The sequence below is a fragment of the Leptonotus elevatus genome, chromosome 1 (assembly GCF_054856555.1).
Source record: "Leptonotus elevatus isolate MCC_2025b chromosome 1, RoL_Lele_1.0, whole genome shotgun sequence".
Classification (NCBI taxonomy): Eukaryota; Metazoa; Chordata; class Actinopteri; order Syngnathiformes; family Syngnathidae; genus Leptonotus; species Leptonotus elevatus.
In genome coordinates this window covers 4,169,262-4,190,152 of record NC_141239.1, presented here as the reverse complement: position 1 = coordinate 4,190,152, position 20,891 = coordinate 4,169,262, and the positions used below count along the sequence as shown (strand labels likewise).

Sequence of the window (20,891 nt, the reverse complement as noted above, 5' to 3'; positions counted from 1 at the left end):
GTCAAAGGGAATTTCTTGCGAGAAACGCAAACGGTGTGAGGCGCGGTCCGTGACAACAAACGAGGAGGCGCGTGTGGAGACGACGTTTATTTGTGTTGAGGAATGTCAGCGGGTGGGATCCGCTTTGCAAACAAACGGACAACTTCAAACCAGAAGATTGGCAACAGCACCTTGGAGTCCTTCCGGCAAAAATTCATCCTTTCAAGCAGCACACCACCAAAAATTCTTTTTTCCTTCATTGGATGAGTGTGTAGGAACATGAATCGTGCAAATATCAACGGCATCCGATTCCCTGAAAACAAGTTGCACTCGCTCTAAAATCAGCCCCAAATCAAATTCTGAAGGGAAGTCACAAAATTCGGGCTTTTAGAAGCCGGGTTCCAACGTCGCCTCTTCATAGGCGCTTCAAGTCGTCACGACGACATTTTAAGTTGTCACAAGTTTAAAAGTCGTCACGACAAGACTTCAATTTATCACGAGATTTAAAGTCATCATGACAAGACTTAAAGTTGTCACGAGATTTAAAGTTGTCACAAGTTTAAGTCGTCACGACAAGACTTAAAGTTGTTACGACGAGATTTAAAGTCGCCATGAGACTAAAGTCATCACAATGAGTTTTAGTCGTCACGACATTTAAATTGTAATGACAAGTATTAGAGTTGTCACTACAAGTTTTAATGTCTTCATGAGATCAGTTGTCATGACGAGATTTAAAGTGGCCACAACGAGATTAAGCGGTCATGATAAATGTAAAGTCGTCACGACAAGTTTCAAAGTTGCCATATTGAGATCAGTCAGCACAAGCTTTAATGTTACATCACGACGAGATTCAATTGCCACAAGATTTAAATTGCAACGATGAGCTTTAAAGTCATCACGACGAGATTTCATTGTCGTGAGATCCCTTATAAAGTCATCGCAATGATTTTTAGCGTCGTGCCAAGTTTAAGTCGTCACGACGACATTTAAGTCATCACGACAAGATTTAAGTCGTCACAACATTTAATTGTCATGAGATTAGTTATGAAGTCATCGCAGTGATTTTTAGCGTCGTGCCAAGTTTAAGTCGTCACGACGACATTTAAGTCGTCACAATGAGTTTTTAAGTCGTCACAACATTTAATTGTCATGAGATTAGTTATAAAGTCATCGCAGTGATTTTTAGCGTCGTGCCAAGTTTAAGTCGTCACGACGACATTTAAGTCGTCACAATGAGTTTTTAAGTCGTCACAACATTTAATTGTCATGAGATTAGTTATAAAGTCATCGCAGTGATTTTTAGCGTCGTGCCAAGTTTAAGTCGTCACGACAAGATTTAAGTCGTCACAATGAGTTTTTAAGTCGTCACAACATTTAATTGTCATGAGATTAGTTATAAAGTCATCGCCGTGATTTTTAGCGTCGTGCCAAGTTTAAGTCGTCACGACGACATTTAAGTCATCACGAGATTTATGTTGTCACGATGAGGTTTTTAAGCCGTCACAATATGCTTAGTCGTCACGCCAAGTTTTAAAGTCGTCACGACGAGTTTTTAAAGTCATCCTGATGACAGGCAAGTCAAGAGAATTGCACATTTGGACGTGTGGCAGTCAATTGAGCAAAACAAGTGCGCACTGGACATGCCCGCCACAGCATGACCGGTGGACTTCAACGCCGCCACGGACGTCCAAATTCAGGATTGAATCAAATCGCCGGCGGTCTAAATTCAGGCAATACTTGAAGCGGCCATTTTGGAGTCGGAAGCAAGCGACAAGTGAAGAGTGTCACGTTACAGCAGGTGCGATGACGTCGCGCAGGCTCGGTCGCCATTTTCATACTTGGAACTTGTTTTGTGGGAATGTGACGCCATCGGCATTTGAACTCGCAAGTTTCGACAAACTGCCTCATCCAATGACAGACAAGAAATTGTCAGTGGGGTTGCGCTCGTACGAATACATTTTTTTAGACCACATTTGTTGTGCTCGCGGCGGCAGATATTTTTCTTCACTTGATCAGCATCAATTGTTGAAAACATTTCAACAGGACGATTTCAATTGGCTCGTCACGACTTGCCATGATTTCACATTCGGTTTGTTGTGAAGAAGAAAAAAAAAAAAAACACCTCGAGATCCGAGCGGAACGTCACGTGAAGGAAAAACACAATGCAGACGGTAACAAGTTCATGACGATGCTTCCAATCTGTTGCTAAACGGGTTTGAGGCACCAAAACGTGGATGCTAGTTGGTGTTAGCAATAGCATCAAGCTAGCAGCTGAAAGGAATACAATACACTTTGTGTAATTGTCTTTCTTTTCTGGCATTAACCCTCCTGTTAGGTTGGTTTTTCCAGGAACAGCACAATCGTGTGACCGGGTTAGATTTGAACCAGGCCAGATTTCACGATTCAATAATAATAAACTATATTAAAGCACTTTCATTGCAAATATTTAAAATGAAGCCTAATTGTAGTTCAAAACGCATTTCTTCGAGTCTATTGATGTGAACGCGGGGTCAGTTTGACCCGGTAAATGTTGTGTTATTGTCCGTTGGTGCGACGTTCGATAGCGCAAAGCGAACGTTCGCTCTTTTAAATGGAAAGTGGGTCATTTTGACGCACAGCTTAACAGGAGGGTTCGAAACAAAACAAGAAGAAGAATTCAACATCAGCCAAAGGACGGCCGGCATCTCCCAAAACTTGCGAGTGGGCTCACTCGTATCTCAAGGCAAACAATAAAATACGGGATCGATTGTGTCACATGATGAGGAAGTCATTCAACAGTGACGGGAATTTCACAGTCAAAACGGCCCCCTGAGGGAAACCACAACTACAAAACTTGAAAACATGAAAAGGTTTAAGTTAAAGAAAAAAAAAGAAGTTTAAATTAAAAAAATAAGAATACAAAAAAAGTGTAACATCTTGACCTAGCGTATGTCAGGAGCAGGCCGCTCGCTTCCGACAGTCCGATCACATTTGGAGGTCGTTGAAGAGGAACGTGTCGGCGGCGGCCGTCAGTCTGCCCCGTCAGGTGCGACTGACGGCTTCCTTCAGTTGACCTGTCATGGAGGACAAAAACAAAGAAAAGAAAGAAGAGCGCAACAAAAAGCGGACGGAGGCGTGGCCGTCCGGCGTCAGAAGCGGAGATCCAGCCGGATGCGGTGCTCGAGGACGGCGATGACGAGCATGATGCCGAAGCCCAGCAGGATGCCGGCGTTCTGCAGCAGGAAGTAGCCGCAGTGGCTGAAGCCTTGCTCGCCGGCGTCGTTGTGCAACATCTCCGGCACCTGGAAAGGCAGGCGGCACACACACCGCGTGACCACCGGGGGGCGCAAAAATGCATTGCCCGGCTTGACACGTTGGCGCGCACAGAAAAGCACATTTTTGGGTGGTGCCCAAAAAGATATGAACGTCGTTTTATGATTCTGTGTATAGTGGAAACAATTTTATTCACAAAGTTTTCTGGTAAATAAATATAAAATATTGTACCCAAATAATTTGGACAATTTTTTCGCCTCGTTTTTTGTGGGGGGAAAAAAGTATACTGAATGTTTATCAGGGTTTTTTGAAGGCTTTGTTATGAACAATAAAAAAATAATTAATTAATGAGAAAATGAAGTTGCCCATCATATGGTCTAACTTTAAGTTAACAAATGGTTAACTATTCTGAAGGTCAGCAGCTACTAGTGACACACATACGCACACTCAAACATGCAAAAAAATTTTTTTAAATACTTAAATGGGAAGTCGGACATCCCCCAAAATTTTTTGACAATAATGTGTTCTATGCAGCATGACATTCTGATTAATATTCCATTTGTGGAATACAATTAAGCAGCAAAATTCAGCTATTTTTGTTTATCCATCTCAGGGGGCGGCCATTTTGCCAGTGGACTGAAGATGACATCACAGTTGGCAACGACCAATCACAGCTCACCTGTTTTCTGAAGCCGAGCTGCGTTGTGTTGTTACCTTAAGACCTGAGCAACTGTCACTCGACAGCAAGTGACAAAATGGCCGCCCCCCCCTGAGATGAATAAAAACTCATATTTGACAATTATAATATTAATCACAATGTCATGTTTGGACTAGTGAGGTCACACTTAACATATTATTGACAAGAAATGTTTAAGGTTGACTTGCACTTTAAAAGTATGGCGCACCGTTACCGTGTTTTGGGCGGCTGCTCGTGACACGCGCGCACGCACGCACGCACGCACGCACGCACGCACGCACGCACTTGTTAAAACAAGTTTAGCGCGCTCGTCGTGTCGTTCAGCGGCTGCTCGTGACACACGCGCGCGCACGCACGCACGCACGCGGCCTGCGAAGAGGCCAGCCGACGGCGTCACATGTCCGGGGCAGCTGTCAACGGATGACTTTTTTTGAGCGGCGGGCCACTCACCATGTCGACGAGCGCCACGTACATGAAGAGGCCGGCGGTGAGGGCGAAGATCCACATGCAGATGTTGTCGGCGTAATGGCCGATCAGGATGCCCGTCACCATGCCCAGGTAGGCCGTGGTGGCCGACAGCAAGTTGTAGAGGGCGGCTTGCCGCACCGTCATGCCCGCCTTCAGCAGCACCGCAAAGTCGCCTGACGCAAACGGACGCAAAGCGTCGGTCGGTCGGACGGACGGCGAGCGGACGTGACGTGGCCGCCGGGGCGAGCGTGGCGGGACACTTACCTAACTCGTGAGGAAGCTCGTGGCAGAAGACGGCCACCGACGTGCTTAGGCCACTGGACAGACCCTCGCTGAACGCGGCGCCTGCCAGTCAAACAAACAAACAATCAATCAATCGCTCAATGTACCGGAAAATCTTGACTCGGGCCTAAATCGGCCGATGATGGCCCTTCAAACGTCGGCCATTGTTGATCATTTTACCTTTATGTACGCAAGCAATTGTGCGCAAAGTAACGCTGCTTTCATTATTTATTACACGTCACTCTAATCCAGGGGTCAGCAAACTTTCAGTTTGATACAATATTATTATGGCTGGACAAGAAATTTGGCTCAGTTGAGCACAGAAAAAAAAGAAGTTCTGCCTCGAAACGGGAGCGGGGCAATTTTTTTTGCGCTTTGTTTTTTTCTCCCCAATAATTCGTCTTTTTAGTTATGTTTTTCAAATTATTATATTTTTTGTTTTAGTTGAATATTTGTTTTTTGTCCTGTTTTTATTTTTAAAAATTCATTAAAAAAAATTATTACCGTTTTTGGGGGAAAATGTGTTTAAAAAAAAAAATCTGTTTTAGGTAATCTTTTTCAGTTTTTCAGAAATGTATCCCCATTTTTTGGAACAACTTTTTACTAGGGGTGTAAATCTCTCCAATCAAGATGATTTCGATACATGGGGTGCGAGCCGATACAAGGACGGTTCGATTTAAAAATGGAATGATTCGGTTCGATTCGATTCGGTGTAACGGTGCAACGATTATTTAATGACTCAACAATTAGTCAATCGTCAAATTAACTCATCATTATTTTGTTACTCCGTTAATCCTTTGAAGATCTTGTTCAGTGGTGGTCAAGTCCAGTCCTCGAGAGCCGCTATCCGGACGGTTTTCCATGTGTGGCTCCTTCAGCGGCGCAGCTGAATCGAATGATCAGCGAGCTTTGCAGAAGCCTGCTAACGATCCTGATCATGAATCAGGTGTGTTAATGGAGAGAAACATGGATAACAGGCCGGATAGGGGCATTCGGGGACCCAACTTGGCCACCCCTGATTTTGTTTAATTTAAAAGGATCAAAATCTTGTGATTTGCACAATTGCAAACATCTGCTTTTATTTTGGAAAACAGTGAGCAATATTTTTTAGTTTTAACATGCATTTACCGCAGCGTACATACTCGTCCGGCGCGGCCTCAGTTTGTTTTGGTGAATCATTCCAATGCGTCTCGCAACTTGGAACGCGAAGTTTCAATGTCCAGCGGTTGAATTCTCCCGTAATGATGGCAAGCCCCGACGTTTTCTTGCTTCCTCACCTACCGAACCATCGATTCATCGACGTGGAATTATCTAAGTAATAAGTTAGTGCGTGTTTTTTAAGCAGACAAATAGCATTCACAATTTGGCCACTAGATGGTGCTCTAACAAGATATAAAGTTTCGATCACATTCACTACTTCGTACGTCTGCAAAAAAAAAAAGTCCGTGTATGAAACATGGACGGCCCAAAATATGGTTCCACCGGAGTTTCGAGGCAGAACATTTGAGACAAACTATTTTGAAAGTCGACTAATCGGACTTCACTTGACGTCACTTTTTCCTTCCCAGCCCCAAAACAACGCTATCGTGTTTTTTGGAGCGGTCGCTCACCGATGGCCAGGCCGTCGCTGAAGTTGTGCAGACCGTCGCCCATGATGACCATCCAGGCCAGCGTGGCCACGCCGGCTTCCTGGAAGTGGTGCTGCGGGTACGAGTGCGTGTGGCTGTGCGGGTGGTGGTTCTGCGAGTGGTGGTGGTGCAGGATGTGGTGGTAGTCGTGGTGGTGGTGGTGGAGGCTGTCGGCCTGGCCCACCGTGTCGTGGAAGTGCGAGTGGCATTTGTTCTCGCAGTCTTCCGCCGTGTAGCCTTGAGCCGCCGCCGCCGCCTCCGACGGGGCCTCCGTCAGCATCACCTGCTCCTCCTCCGCCACGCCGTCCTCGTCCGGGCGCTCGGCGAACACCCCGGCGCCGTTGGGCTCCGCGTCTGCGGGACGACAAATACCGGAGGCTCAGACTGCTTCGCGACACCCGCGCGTCACGTTGTTGGTTTTATTTTCAGCTTTTGTAGCCCGGCGTCGTAATGGCTGATTCGTCATATTCGGCTCGTTGATTCCGAGCAAGGGCTGAAATTATTGGCGGCTCGTTTACAAAACAACGGTGACCTGGCCTATTTCCTGGAGGTGATGCTGCTTTGTGATTGGGAAACTGAGGGCTTCCCGATTTGTCTCCTATGACGGCGTATTAGGGCAACGTATATGTGTATATATATTAATTTTTTTTTAAATAGAGGGTGGGGGGCAATGTTCAGAGAAAAAAACAAAAAAAACTCGTAAATTTGCAACTTTATAAATAGGTCAATTTGCGGTTTATTAAGTGGCAGATTTGTGAGAGAAAAAACTCAGAAACTTACACAAGAAGTCCACACTCGGGACGATCAAGCATTTAAATTAATTTGTTCAAATGTATTTTTACTTGTACATTTATGTTTCCAGAATTATTTACCGGCACACGTCAAATCTGCTGCTCTCCGGCATTCACTTGCATTTACCTAAAGTATGCTAGCGTCTAATTGGCTAGTGTTAAGTCAGCTGATCGGGGATCAGGAAGTGTTGTCGTTCTAGCTGCCGTGTACGAGTAAAGTTTCAATTAAGGATGAATCCGACTCCATACTGCCTTTTCATTTTATTAACAGTGTTCCATTAACCAACAACAAATCCTCAAATTAGACTATAGCTACGCGACGTGTATTTGTCATAAGTTTCTGAGTTTTTTTCTCGAAAATTTGCCACTTTATAAAGTGGCAAATTTGCAAGTTTTTTTCTCTGAATATTGCCCCCACCTTCTAAAAAAAATTTTTTTTTTTATACGTGTCCCTAATATGCCGTCGCAGTCATTGATATTTTTCATGTTTCTTGGGTAGGTTGTGACTTTTAAGGCAAATTCCTTGTGCGTTTTTACATACTTAGCCAATAAATCAGAGTCTTATATCGTCACGTGGACTCACCCTCGCTCGCCTTCAGCGAGTTGTCCATCAGGGGCAGCGGCTTTTCCAGTTTGCCCTTGTTCTTCTTCTCCTGCACACAACAAACAAAATCTTCAAGCCCCTTTCACGCTGAAGGAGGCCTTCGCTGCGCACACACAGCCATTGCAGCTTTCCGGCTTGAGATCGTTAAGATGGCGTGGCATTGCCACTCTGGAGCCGTGGCAAGTGCTTTCAACAAAAACGGGAGGGAAGCAGGACATTTCTTTGCGGATTTGGATAATTAAGGTATGTGGTGGGGGGGGGGGGTCATCGAGCGCAGGGGTATGCAACATGCGGCTCTGGAGTCTCTCTCCTGTGGATCTTGAAAATCATTAGTAGGGATTTTTTTTTTTTACATACCTATTAAATTTTTTAAGAGAAAATATTCTTTGAACAAATTACCAATTTAGATAATAATAATAATAATAATAAAAAAAGAATAATTAAATGTTCAAAAAATGTCAGTCCAAATCTGTAAATTGTTGGAAAAGGAGCCGAAAGGTAGATGAAATACTTTAAGAAAAAAAATACCTAAAAATGTCCCAAAGTGATCATAACATGTCCAAAAGGATCATAAGCACAACATTTTCAGAATTATTATTATTATTTTTTTTTAAAAAGGCAGAAAAGAAAGCTTTCCAAAAATAAAAAATAAAATGTCCAAAAACAAAAGAAGAAAGGCAGAAAATGACCATATAATGTCTTTGGAATTGCCCAAAAAGTCATTCAATATAAAAAAAATAAAAAATAAAAAAAAGGCAGAAAAGAAAAAGGTTCAAAAAGTAACTATAAAATTAAATGTCCAAAAACAAAACAAGAAATGCCAAGGATTACCATAAAATGTCCACAAAATTGCCCCAAAAACATCAGAAAGTTAATATAAAAAAATAGGGAGAGGCAAAAAAACACCATATGTTTCATTCATTACAATGTTCAAAAGTTTTGCATCTCCAAACTGATTTTTTGTTATTTATTTGGCCTAAAATGTCTCTTTTGACAGTAAAGGTTGCTGAGCCCTGATCTAGCATATCGAGACTTCCGAGTTCTTATTTTAACTCCACCAGTCAGAAGTCAGCAATCGCATGAGTCCATTTCAAGCCCCCTTCTTTTCATCTGTACCTTTCACACTTGATGGCGAAAACACGCTCGGACCGTTCCGTGTGAAGGGAGCTACAATTGAGGTTTTTTTGTCCTGTCTCACCTTCTTCTTCCTATCCTTGTACATTTTTCCCAGCGTCAGGAAGTGCTCGATGAGAAACATCAAGTAGACGCCGCCCAGGGCCGTCAGACCCTTCCACATGCCGTCCAGGTCGCCGCCGCCGCCGTGCGAGTCGTGCCCGTCGTGCCCGGAATGCTGGTGTCCCGCCTGCGACTGCGCCGGAAACAAACCACGGTTAGCAATCACTCCTGTCTATGGAGGACCAAAACTGCCAAAATTAACAATACATAAATGAATAAAAGTGAAAATAAAAACTGATATAAAATATAGAATTCAAAAATTAAATACAATTTTTTTTATATAAATGGAAATAAAAAATATATATATATACACACTTAAATAAATAAAAGTAAAAATAAAAAACGAGATTCCAAAAATAAAAATAAAAGTAAAATTAAATGTTGAAATAAACACAAAAATACATCAATAGAATTAAATATCAATCAATAAACAAAAATGCTCTCCTCTCACATTTATTAATTTTATGCTGCAGACGCAATGTTATTCAAATGAGAGGGCGGTCCTAAGCGTGTCTTGGGCTGGACTCCCCGTTGCAAACTGCCTTTCATTGGTCGAGCGAGCGGGTCGGCGAACAAGGAAGTCTCGCCGGCTTGCATTGGAGAGCTCCAGCAATGGACGACTATCTGGTCCACTGTCACCTCCACCTGTTGTCGAGCAACTCAAGTCGCAAGTTGCGGCGGAGTCCAACCCAAGACACGCTTAGGACCGCCTCCTCATTTGAATAACATTTCATCCTGGCAGAGCATCTGCATCATGAAATAAATAAATGTGAGAGCAGAGCGTTTTTATTTATTGATTGATATTTAATTCTATTTCTATTTATTTCGACACTTATTTTAATATTTATTATTATTTTTAAATCTCGTTTTTTAGTTTTACTTTTATTTATTTATGGATGCATATTTTTGTTGTTTTTCTTTCCATTTATATTTAGTTTTTGTATCAAATTTTTGAATTATATTTTTTATATCCGTTTTTATTTTCACTTTTAGTCATTTTTGTAATTTTTTTTTTATTTTGGCAGTTTTGGTCCTCCATTCTTATCTACTATATAACAAAAATAAATATTTATAAATAATTTGCGGGAAGTTCACTATATGAAAATCCTGTTTGAGAGTCGGGAACGGCAGCCATGTACAAGTTTGCTCCAAGGTCAACATGAATAGCTCACGGGTTCTAAAAATAGCTCACCAGTGATGGGACATTGTGACTTTCTAATAAAACTTTAAACAGAAGAAGAATGTTAACGTTCATTCATGGTACATGTTTATAAATGTACCAAATATTCTCAAATGAAACCGAATTGTCTTCAAAAAAAAAAAAAAATCTTCTTAAAACTGCATGAAATGAATGGCAATTTTTTTTCTCACATTTCTAGCTCCTGATCGTAAAACGCTCACAAGAGGGCAACCGATCACAAGTACCGATAACTTCAGAAAAGTCTGGCGCGGACGCCCCGTCCCTCGTCAAAAGCCGACAATTCCCGCGGACGGCCGCGAAAAAGCAGGCTGGCGTGCGTCCGGTGTGCTCACGTGGGGGATGAGGTGCAGGAAGGCGTCGCCGCTGAGCGTGCCCACGGCCAGCGCCACCAGGAAGCTGAGCAGGAACTTGAAGAAGACTTTGTTCATGAGCGGCATCAGCACCACGCCCAGAAGCGACAGCAGGCTGATGACCGTGATGGACAGGAAGCCGCCCACCCACGCTTGACGCGGGACAGAGACACAAAATCAGTCTCAAGTCTCCAAAATTGGACTTGCCTGCGGAGTTACCTGCTGTGATTCTTCTGCTGCTGCCGCCGTGGTCCTCGTCGTCGCGATCGTGGTCGCGATGCTCTGAAGAGAGACGCACATTTTACATTGACGACACGGCGACATTTCGGAATCAAATGGAGGACAGCGAAGACTGAAAAGCTGGAGCTGGATTGAAATGCTGTGGAATTAATTCACTGTGGGATGATATCGGAACGTGGCGACTTTCAGAATATAGAAAGTAAATAAATAAATAAATATCACACCAACTGTCACCATTAGTTCAGATAATGCAAAATCACAAGTACGCGACATTAACTCTGGAGTACCGCAAGGATCAGTTCTTGGAACTTGTGGTGCAACACATCACAAAAGTCACAGTTCGGACCTGGATCATTTTTTAGATTTGCAAAAAACAAAAAAAACAAGACAAATAGAACTTTGTCTTCATTTATTTTGTAAAAAACTTTTGCACATTAAATAAAAAAATAAAATAAAATTTGAGAGTCAAAAGAGGAACAAAAAAACAAAACAAGAACAAATATTGTGGAGTTCAATCATTTGCTGAATTAAAAAAATTGTTTAAAAGCAAAGTTTTAAAAAATTACTTAAATCAGACATGAGCTGTTAAAATTGTATATATGTTTGTATATTTTTTTAAGATGTATCGGTATGAGTGTAATGAAAATTGCATATGTGAGTATGAGGATATGATTTCTAAATGTATTATGGTATATGTCTATTAATTTCACATACATATGTCGCTGGCAAATGTGCATATGTTAAAGTGCACTTGTATATATGACTAGGTTTATAATTTTTTCTTTTGTTGAAATACATGACCTTATTATTGTATTAACATGAAACGAATAACGGGTGGGACTAGATATGTTTTTAACTTCTTCCTACCCCTTTTGAACATATAAACTCTTTTCTTTCTTCCTATTCTTGTTTTTCTTTTTTACTTCCATTTATATTCTAAACTTGTAATGTGCTTTGTGTTTTATATGTTCAATAAAACCATAAAGTCAAAACATACGACAACTAACGGGTGGGACTAGATCCGTTTTCAACTTCTTCCGACTCCCTTTTGAACTGTAACTATTAATAATGTTTGTATAAGGTTGTGTTTTTTTCCCTCTTCTTTAAATCTTTATTCTTTTTTTCTGCTACTTGTTTTTATGTTCATACGTTCAATGAGCAAATCAAATCAAAAAACTATATTATATATAATTTTAAAAAATCACCTCAAAATGGGATTTTAAATGCAATATGATTTGTACATGTATACAATAACAAGGTATTAATGGCTTTAAGTTGTGTCCCTAAAATCTAAACGGCCATCTTTGACATTTTGAGCTGAATGTTTTTTTTTTTAAATAAATGAAGACAAAGACTATTTACCTTCTTTTTTTTTTTTTTTTATAATGAAAAACACCTCAAAGTGCAAATGAAGGCACACTCCCTTCCTTTAAACATGAAGAGTGAATGACAAAGTAGCCTCGGTCCAATATTGACAAAGGAGTAAAGAAAGCAAGCCAAGTAGTAGCGGTAACAGGCACTCGTTGCTAATGCTAACAGCTAGCCACTAACATCGGCGACTTGTGCCGCATCTTACGATGACAGCGTAATTAACTAGCGCTTTCTTAGCATCCTAAATTAGCGATTGAATGTGATTTTGGGATGGTGTGTTGATGTTGGTTGCAACTATGTCATGTCAAAAAATAATAATAATTATAATGAGGTCATCCAAAATGTCGAAACGGTCCAAGCTAGCCGTCGCGCCACCATGCGGGCCAACTTCAAAGTCTACGAAGGCTACGTTCACACTGCAGGCAAATGCGACCCACATGGGATTTTTTTTTTTTTTGCCCAAATGTGACCAATATCGGACTTTCTTACGTCATTCTGAACGGCTCAAATCCAATTTTTTCATATCCGACCTGGCTCACTTTCATATGTGGTATCCAATTTTTTTTTTTTTGCAAAATGACCTCAGTCTAAGTCTATTGCATTTATTTGGCAACTTTTATTTCGAAGTTTCCAACTTCCTTCACATGACGGCATCGGGGACAAGAGGCGGGAAGAAAAAAAAACGGTATCATTCGAGGAGGTGTTTCTCAGCACCACTATAGGCAAGCCTGGTTAAGATGTGTTAAACGCCTTCAAATGAATTCCATTTTGACTGCAGAAGCAAAGTCATGATTGTTATAGCTATGCGGGGGTTAACATGCAAAACGCGGTACCGTCCCCGAGTGGCGATGGTTTAGCGCGCGGGGAGCTACGGCGCAAAGCTCACCGTCGCCTTGGTGCAGGATGCAGGCGGCGGCGTCAATCTGGTGCAGGAGCGCCGGGCAAAGTAAGGCCAAGTCGCCCGGGCTCAGGCTGCCCTCCTGCGTCATCCCGTGCGACCACAAGAGGCCGGACGCGTTCTCACACTGATGATGCACAAAAACAGAAGTTGCAAAATTCTTGAGGGGGGGAAAAAAAATTGTCGCACAAGCTTTTACATTCAGCCGTTACGAAAAGCAACGTTGCGTTTTGTTGGCACAAGGACAAAAGTCTCAAAAAAAAGACGCCTTTCATATCGGAGCGTTTCGTTAGCCTAAAGCTACGACAAGGCAAGGAGGAGTCACAGATTTACCGGATTTATGCTTTCTATCTTTTTTTATCGATACGTGGGTCAGGAAATCTGCAGGTATCAACAAATCTAATGTCCTTCTTTTTAATGTCTTACTTAGGGTTAGGATTCGCACTTTAAGCATGAAAGAATGTTATATGAATGGAACATTATTAAGCCTTCATATTTGATTTCAGTGCTGTTCAAACCTGTTTGTTAAATACCGTGGCTCAAAGTTAGAAGCCTGAAGTTTCACATAAATAAACACATTTACTTACAGTGCGCACGTACAAGTTTACAGATCAGTATTTTCTAAATTTGAGTACAAAATAAATCGATAAATAAATATCGCAGTAATCAATTTATAGATTTGTATCGGGATTGATCGGCATAGAAATCGAACAGTGACCTATGAATCGTGATATTTAATCGAATGAATCTATTTTAACAGACAACTCACGCCGGCTTGAGCCAGTTGCTCAAACAAGCTTGTTTACATTGAGAGGCTGAAATGATAAGTCAGGCTGGAGCTGCTTTTTTCTTTTTTTACAAAAAAGGTACAAATCACCGCGTTCTTGTTAATAGTCCCGGCTTTGTTCTTTTTATAAATATAAATACATTTATAAATTGATTTCGATGATCAGGCTTGTACTGCCAAAAACGTCATGACGCCATCACATCTAGCAGCCTTTCTTTTTTTTTTCTTTTTTTTTTTACTATTGCGTTCCGGAGATAGAGGGCCGACAAACCCGCGATGTTACCCGGGATAGGAACTATCGCAGGCGGGGTAAGTTTTTGAAAATCATCGGTCTCCTGGAGGTCTTTGTGCGGCCGTATCCCCCCGAACCGTACGTCCTACTGGGCGACAAGGCAGTTGCGGCTACGGAAGTCAAGTCGTTATAAGATCACGCACATACTCACACGCGCGCACCATGAACCAGCCTGATACAGATCTTGCAGTTACGCTTTGGGCCAGAGGTGGCGGTCGTGAGTCAAAAAGTGACAAACTGCACAAAGATCCTTCAAGTTTTAATGTCTCTGTATTTAATGCTTTTTAGTCCCATTTAGGGCATTGATTTAAGCAAAATTCATTTAATGAGTTGTAATACTTTGGAATGATCCGCAGAAACCCTGCGAAAGTGTCTCTAAAGATTATTTTAATAATAAACTAATGTGTCAACTAATCTAATTTAAAAAAAAGGATTATTTAGATACCTTTCTTTTTAAAAAAAAAATAATAATTTTATTTCAAATTGTGATTGCAGAAAATGCGCCCAACCCACATTGATGAATAATATTTGCAGCATGTTGTTTGTCGTTCGCAATACATTGACCGCTTATTGGTTTTTATTTTGTTTACTGATGATCCAATCATTAATCAATTAATTGTGGCACCTCCAAATATCACCCACCCCACATGATGGCAAATGAATTTGCGGACCCCCTCCAAATTGCGCTGTCGCCGACGCACCTCAACATGCTGACGGTCGTGGTCGTCAAGGTGACGGTCGTGGTCGTCAAGGTGATGGTCGTGGTCGTCAAGGTGATGGTCGTGGTCGTCATGGTGATGGCTTTCATCGTGCGTGTGGTTTCCCGCCGTGTGCATTTGACTCCGGCCGGCCGATCCGGCGTCGTTGAGCAGGTCGTCCACGCTCCGCTTTTGCCTTTCTTTGGGGGCGTCGGGGGCCTGGTGCCATTCTGCGTCATGGTGACGATGGTGGTGGTGCTGCACCGTCACGCTCCTGATGCGGTCCAAGCCCACGCTCTGCAAGAGCCGCTTCAGGCCCGCCAGGGAGATGCTCCCGTTTTCGCCGTACCTGGAACAAGACGGGTGAGCCGTTGTCACAAGAGTTAAGTGCTGTCAGAGTTTTAACTCCTGAGTTAGTTAAAGCTTTAACTTTGACAGCACTGTAAGACGCATGGATTTAGAACAGGGGGGTGGCAAAGTGTGTCCCGTGGGCCTCCGTTACAGATTCCAATCCTAAATTTTAAATGTGGCCTGCATCTATTAAAGGCAAAATACTTTTTAAAAAAAGTTCAAAAATTGAGAGATAAAAACATGATTACATTCTTTTTTTTTCATGTAAAAGTTTAAAAAAAAATTAATTTGATTTTTATTTTATTTTAAATTACATAATTGAATGGGCGGCACAGTGGTTGAATGGTTAGCACGTCCGCCTCCCAGGGCCGAAGACGTGAGATCGAATCCGGGCTTCGGCCTTCCTGGGTGGAGTTTGCATGTTCTCCCCGTGCTTGCGTGGCTTTTCTCCGGGTACTCCGGTTTGCTCCCACATTCCAAAGACATGCAGGACAGGTTAATTGATCACTCCAAATCGTCCCTAGGTGTGAATGGTTGTTGGTCATTGTGTGCCCTGCGATTGGCTGGCAACCAGTTTGGGGTGTACAAAATGTCGCACATTGAGTTTTCAATCATTTTTTAATGTACAAAAAGTTGGAGAAACTAAAAAAAAATAAGACAGTGAAAAAAAAAAGGAAAACATGATGATTACAGCATTGACATTACGTGCTGCAGCTATCGAATATTTTGGTATTCAAATATCCTACGGAAAATTCCATTGAATAATCAGGTATTTGGATAAAAAAAAAAATATTTTCGCATAGTAAAAGAACAATTATGAATACAGAAGACATTAAAAATATATTTCCACTTACTAATGATCGACCAACTTTCATTTCTAGATAATCAACTTCTTTTTTTCCCCCTTAAATTTAAATTTATTATTATTTTCCTCTCGAGAAAGTTCGGGAGATTTTCGACAAATCTCTCCCCATGGATTTTGGAATGAACTTCCGTTAAATATTAAGCAACCTCCCTCTCTACCAACTCTTAAAACACATCTTTGTTCTTTGGCGTTTGACTCGGCATGAGACTCATTGTTTCAATGTTTTATGATGCCTGCTGTATTTTGTTATTAATTTTTTTATTTACTAGTGTTATTTTATTGACTTATTAATTTACCCACTTAAGATAAGTATTAATTTATTTGGTGTCATTTTTGTTTTACCTCTTTATTCCATGACTGATTTTCACTGCATGTACAGCACTTTGTATGAAATGAAAATCCGAGTTGAGTAGTTTTTGGTATGCGAGACAAAGTGACGTCAGAACCACAGTTGTGATTTTGTCGACCGTCAAGTGCACAATTGAGTGAGCTCGGTTTATTAAACTGATCTCTAGGAGCGGCAACCGTGTCCGGCTGTCAGCATCAAAGTGTGCAAATTATCACTTCGATTAGAAGTGCTTTTGAAAAGTAGCCCGATGAGTCGAGCTGCAGCTGCTAGCATCGTTAGCACGCGAACACTGTAGAATCCCTAAAACATTGGCAACAGACACCGTGCAGTACAATGGTCAGCGTAATTAAGTCTTCTTTTAAGTCCTTAATTGGCTATAGAACGTGATTTCTGCACGAAGTTGTTTTGTTGACTTTGCTCGCAATAGTTTATGCCGTCAATAAGAACGGTAGGCAACGGCAACGTTCGGCAGGACGAGTCAAGTCATCCGTTGCGCCGCAACGGCCGAAACGCTTCCGGTAACAACTTCAAAATAAACGCGTTCATTGGCATCGCGCGCCACATATTACTTGGTACGGGAAGGTTTATTTTGAAGTTGGGCTTTTCTGTTTTGCCAGACGTGTCAATTGCGCTAGTGGCTCTTACGCTAGAAATCCAGCACAGTTTGTACGTTTGTACTTCAAGCCCTGCGCATTACGTCACCGGCGCGAGTGGCTTTTAAAAATATTTGTACGGCCGGAATGAAGAAAATATTTTGCGCACCCCCATCCCCACTGCTGCAATCACTGTAAATTTGTCTATAAAACTGTCTCTACACGGAAGCTACCTTAGATAATTTTTTAAAAGTGCACAAGAAACTTGAATGACAATTTCTTGTAGTTTATTTTATTTTTTTATTAGAAACAGTAAAATAAATATAGGGACATCTATAAGCATTTTTTCCCCAGACGGCTACCAGTACAAGTACTCAACTCTAAAGTAGTCACTAATACCGATACCAGTAGTAGTTTTGATACATAAAATTTGCCCCGTCCCATAAAACAATGACAAATCATTGTAAAGAAGGACCTATATATCCCAAGACTGCATTTTTCCTTACAATTGAATTCAATTAAGGACAATTTTCTATTTGTCTAATTTCACAAATAACTTTTGGATTTTTCACCAACACGAGCGAGCTTGTCGTTAAAACTCTTGAGCACTTGTTGACACCCAGTTGTGTACATCGGATGGCTTTTTGCATGTTTTCAAACGCAAAACACGGGAGGTGCCGACCTGTCGAAAAGCGCCTCCAGGTGTCTCTTCTGGTTCCGCTCAGCCAGCTGCGCGTCTACCACCGCCGACGGCATGCGGACGGCGCATTCGGGCCCAACCGAGACGGCTCCGGCTGACAGCGCCTCCGCTGTTGTCCGGACCAGCGTCAGGACCAAGACCGCCCAGCTCGCCTCCTGCCACATCGCTGCAGCACAAAATTGAGCAAGTTAGGAGTTTTTGCGTAGACTTGGATGTCCTCAAAGTGTCAAAAACACTATTCAGTTGAATAAGGAAACAAGGAGGAAGTTAACAATAGCTACAAAGTCAACATCGCCTTGTAGTTCAATTACTGATCAGGGAGACAGACAGATGGATAAATGACTTTTGATCAAAAATGAAAGAACTATCTACACCTTTTATTACAGAACTAATATAAGTTTTTAGAATGAAACCAAACTGATTAGACTTAAACTGATAGTCTACCAAATATCATGTTGGTAAGTCGAACTGGCTTTGGGGCGGGGCAGACTTTTCAAAAATAGTTCAAGTTAAGGTATGAAGAACCCTTTCAAAATGTCCTCTTGGAACCACAACGTCAGACTTCCTGTGTCTTTTCTAGCATGGCTTTTTAAGACTTGACTACTTAAGAGCTAACTCAAACTAGCTCCAGAGGCTTGATTTTCAAATAATATGAAGGACCTCTGGAAAAAATGTTCTCAAAATGACCATATAATTCCCACTTTGGACCAAAATAGCAAACTTCCCGTTTCACATCCAGCATGGCCTCTTGAGACTTTTTTGTAGTTCTACACAAGAAAGACCGGCCTACCAAATGTAATTTTGCAAAGTCAAACTGGTTCGGTGGACTGAATTTTTCGAGAAGTTGAAGGACCTCTGGAAATGTCCAACCGTTAAAACAAAATAGCAGATGTTATGGAAAACCTCGCTTTCTCCTCCCCAAAAAAAGCCTAACCAGGCAGCTTAAAGAATTCGATTCTTACTGTGCAGTCTCTCACAGATCATTTCATCTTGTAGATTGCTCTGTAAAACTTGTGTATTTTTGAAGCTTCAAATATACAAAATCCCAAAAGACAAACTGTTTTTCATACTGTTTTATTCATCTCGCCTAACTACTGAAAATTCCACAAGCCAGACTTCCTGTCTCATTTCCGGTGTCAGTACCAGATGTGATCGGGCTGCCAGATCGTATCGGGGTCGCCTAACGAACACGTTACGCTACAAGATTGGCCGGAAATTATCCAGTTGACGTCAAACATTGGAAAGAAACAATTAAAGATGTAATTTAAACAACAAAATGTACGGACTGAAATTGTGAAAATGTAAACAAACCTAAGAATATAATAAACGCAAGATATATTGAATTAATAATAAAGTAGATTGAATAAACGATAAATACACAAAATAATTGCCTGAGATGTGACAAATATTGTGAGTTTAGATTGTTAATTGTTGCTATTATCATTAACACTGTTTTTGTGATGTATTGTGATCGTGAACAGCTAAAAAAGAAACCAAACCGAAGTAAATCGCGCATTCGCAGTAGTGACGTCACCGGCAAGCGCGAAGACGCTTCTAATTATTTCTTCAATCTTTAAGTATCCTAATTTTATATTCTTAGGTTTATTCACGTTTTTACAATTTTAGTCCATACATTTTGTTATTTCAATGACATCTTTAATAATTTATTTCCAATGTTTTACCGTAAATTTTTTTCGTATAACTTTATTGAACAATTGTAAACGGACAATTTCCAGCCAAGCCTGTCGCGTGTTGTCATCTGTAGGTGACCCCGATACAATCGAGCAGCCCGATCACATCTGGTACCGACACCGGTATGGCTTCTTGATACTATTTTTGTAGACCTACACTAGACTGGCCTACCAAATGTCTTGTTGCTCAGTCAAAATTTGGCTTTGGCGGTTGAATTTTCCAAAATAGTTCATGTTTGAAAACCATCTATAAAAAAAAAAAATGTTTTAGTAATTTTTAAAAGATAAGCAAAAAATCATAACAAACGTTTCACTTGCAAGTATTTATTGAAATAAACAATAATCCCAAAAAGTCACAAAACAAATCACAGTATAAATTCTGATCACGTATAACAAGAAAAAAAATAAAAAAATAAAAAACGGTTTCAGAATGATGCCGAACTGAAGAACGGTATTCTGTTCCATCACTTTCTGATAAAAAATGTTGTGATATTGAACGTATTGCCTTATGAGACGCTAACACTTTTTTATGGGCACTTTTCTGCATGGAGTCTGGTGTCGTCATGCTCGGCGAGCGGCCAGGCTTGAAGACGAGGACTTTTAAACTCGTCTTTTATTCCAATATACAAAATGTACATCCACATTAGGGTTGTTTATTCTTCTTCTTCTTTAGCACGTGTGATGCCAAAGTCAGCTTGCTGCGTTAGCATCGAGCTAGCGGCAGATTAGCGTCAACTTCCATTGAGGACGCCTCTGGACGTCAGCCGGCTGGCCGGCCGAGGAAGCACGAAAGCCGGCCGAGGCTCTCCGGCCTCCGAGCGAACGTCAAAATTGGAACCGAATCGGCCGAACGTGTGAAAAGCAAGCCGCGTTAACCTCATATGCGCTCACCGCACATAAACTCGAGTTACTGTAAACACGAGCACGTTGCTTTGTGCGCTCGGCACCAAGTCGCCCAGCTCGGTGCCGTGTGCACAAAAGGCGTTCAACCCGGAAACGACGCCGCCGCCGCCATCATGTCCGCAGCCGCGCCAACGGCAGAAAGCGTCGCGTCCACGCCTGGAAAAACACATTTTACCTTCTTTTTGTCCGTCGTTCTCCTCCGGCGCGTTGCTGCGGTCCAAAATGGATTTTGAGTGGGTTCGGCGGTGCCTCGGGGACTGCGGAAAATCAAAGAGACGAGTTCAAGTAGATGGGCCGTGCGGAGAGGCGAAGGGGTGGGGCAGAGCTCCCAAACTCCTGTTGTGATTGGCTGGAGGCCATGTCAACTAAACCAACCATCCTTTTTGTGTCTTTGAGGTTGGGTGTCAATCACAAACTGACACGTCCACTTACGTTAGTGCTTTAGTGATGAACAGATGAAGCATTTTGAACGCTCGAAGCTTCCCATCAAGTTGGTTCACAAAAAGGGCTTCATGTTCACACAACACCCCCCCCCCCCCCCACTAATTTGAACTACTTAGTTTAGGAACAAATACACATGCTTTAGTTGCCAATTTTATTTATCTGTAATTGAGTCATATTTGTTTTGCGTATTATTACTTTAGGTATCCTTTTTTTTTTTTACA

At 41.6% G+C, this 20,891-nt stretch overlaps 1 protein-coding gene across 1 annotated transcript; it reads right to left on the bottom strand.

Annotated features, from left to right (window-relative positions):
• Positions 1-72: 72 nt before the first annotated feature.
• Positions 73-20,548, bottom strand: slc39a6 (solute carrier family 39 member 6). Its single transcript, XM_086077292.1, has 12 exons — positions 20,402-20,548; positions 17,615-17,798; positions 14,778-15,123; positions 12,986-13,124; positions 10,708-10,770; positions 10,471-10,640; positions 8,900-9,070; positions 7,681-7,750; positions 6,289-6,660; positions 4,661-4,741; positions 4,379-4,569; positions 73-3,260 (listed from the first exon to the last, which is right to left on the bottom strand). The coding sequence occupies exons 2-12, from the start codon at positions 17,794-17,796 to the stop codon at positions 3,108-3,110; spliced, it is 1,938 nt and encodes a 645-aa protein (XP_085933418.1). The 5' UTR covers positions 17,797-17,798; positions 20,402-20,548; the 3' UTR covers positions 73-3,107.
• Positions 20,549-20,891: the final 343 nt, after the last annotated feature.

Coding starts and splice junctions, on each gene's coding strand:
- slc39a6 (XM_086077292.1), bottom strand. CDS start 17,796: ATGTGGCAGGAGGCGAGCTGGGCGGTCTTGGTCCTGACGCTGGTCCGG. Junction 4,570..4,660: donor CGAGCTTCCTCACGAGTTAG/GTAAGTGTCCCG, acceptor CGTTTGCGTCAG/GCGACTTTGCGGTGCTGCTG. Junction 3,261..4,378: donor ACGTGGCGCTCGTCGACATG/GTGAGTGGCCCG, acceptor CTGCCTTTCCAG/GTGCCGGAGATGTTGCACAA.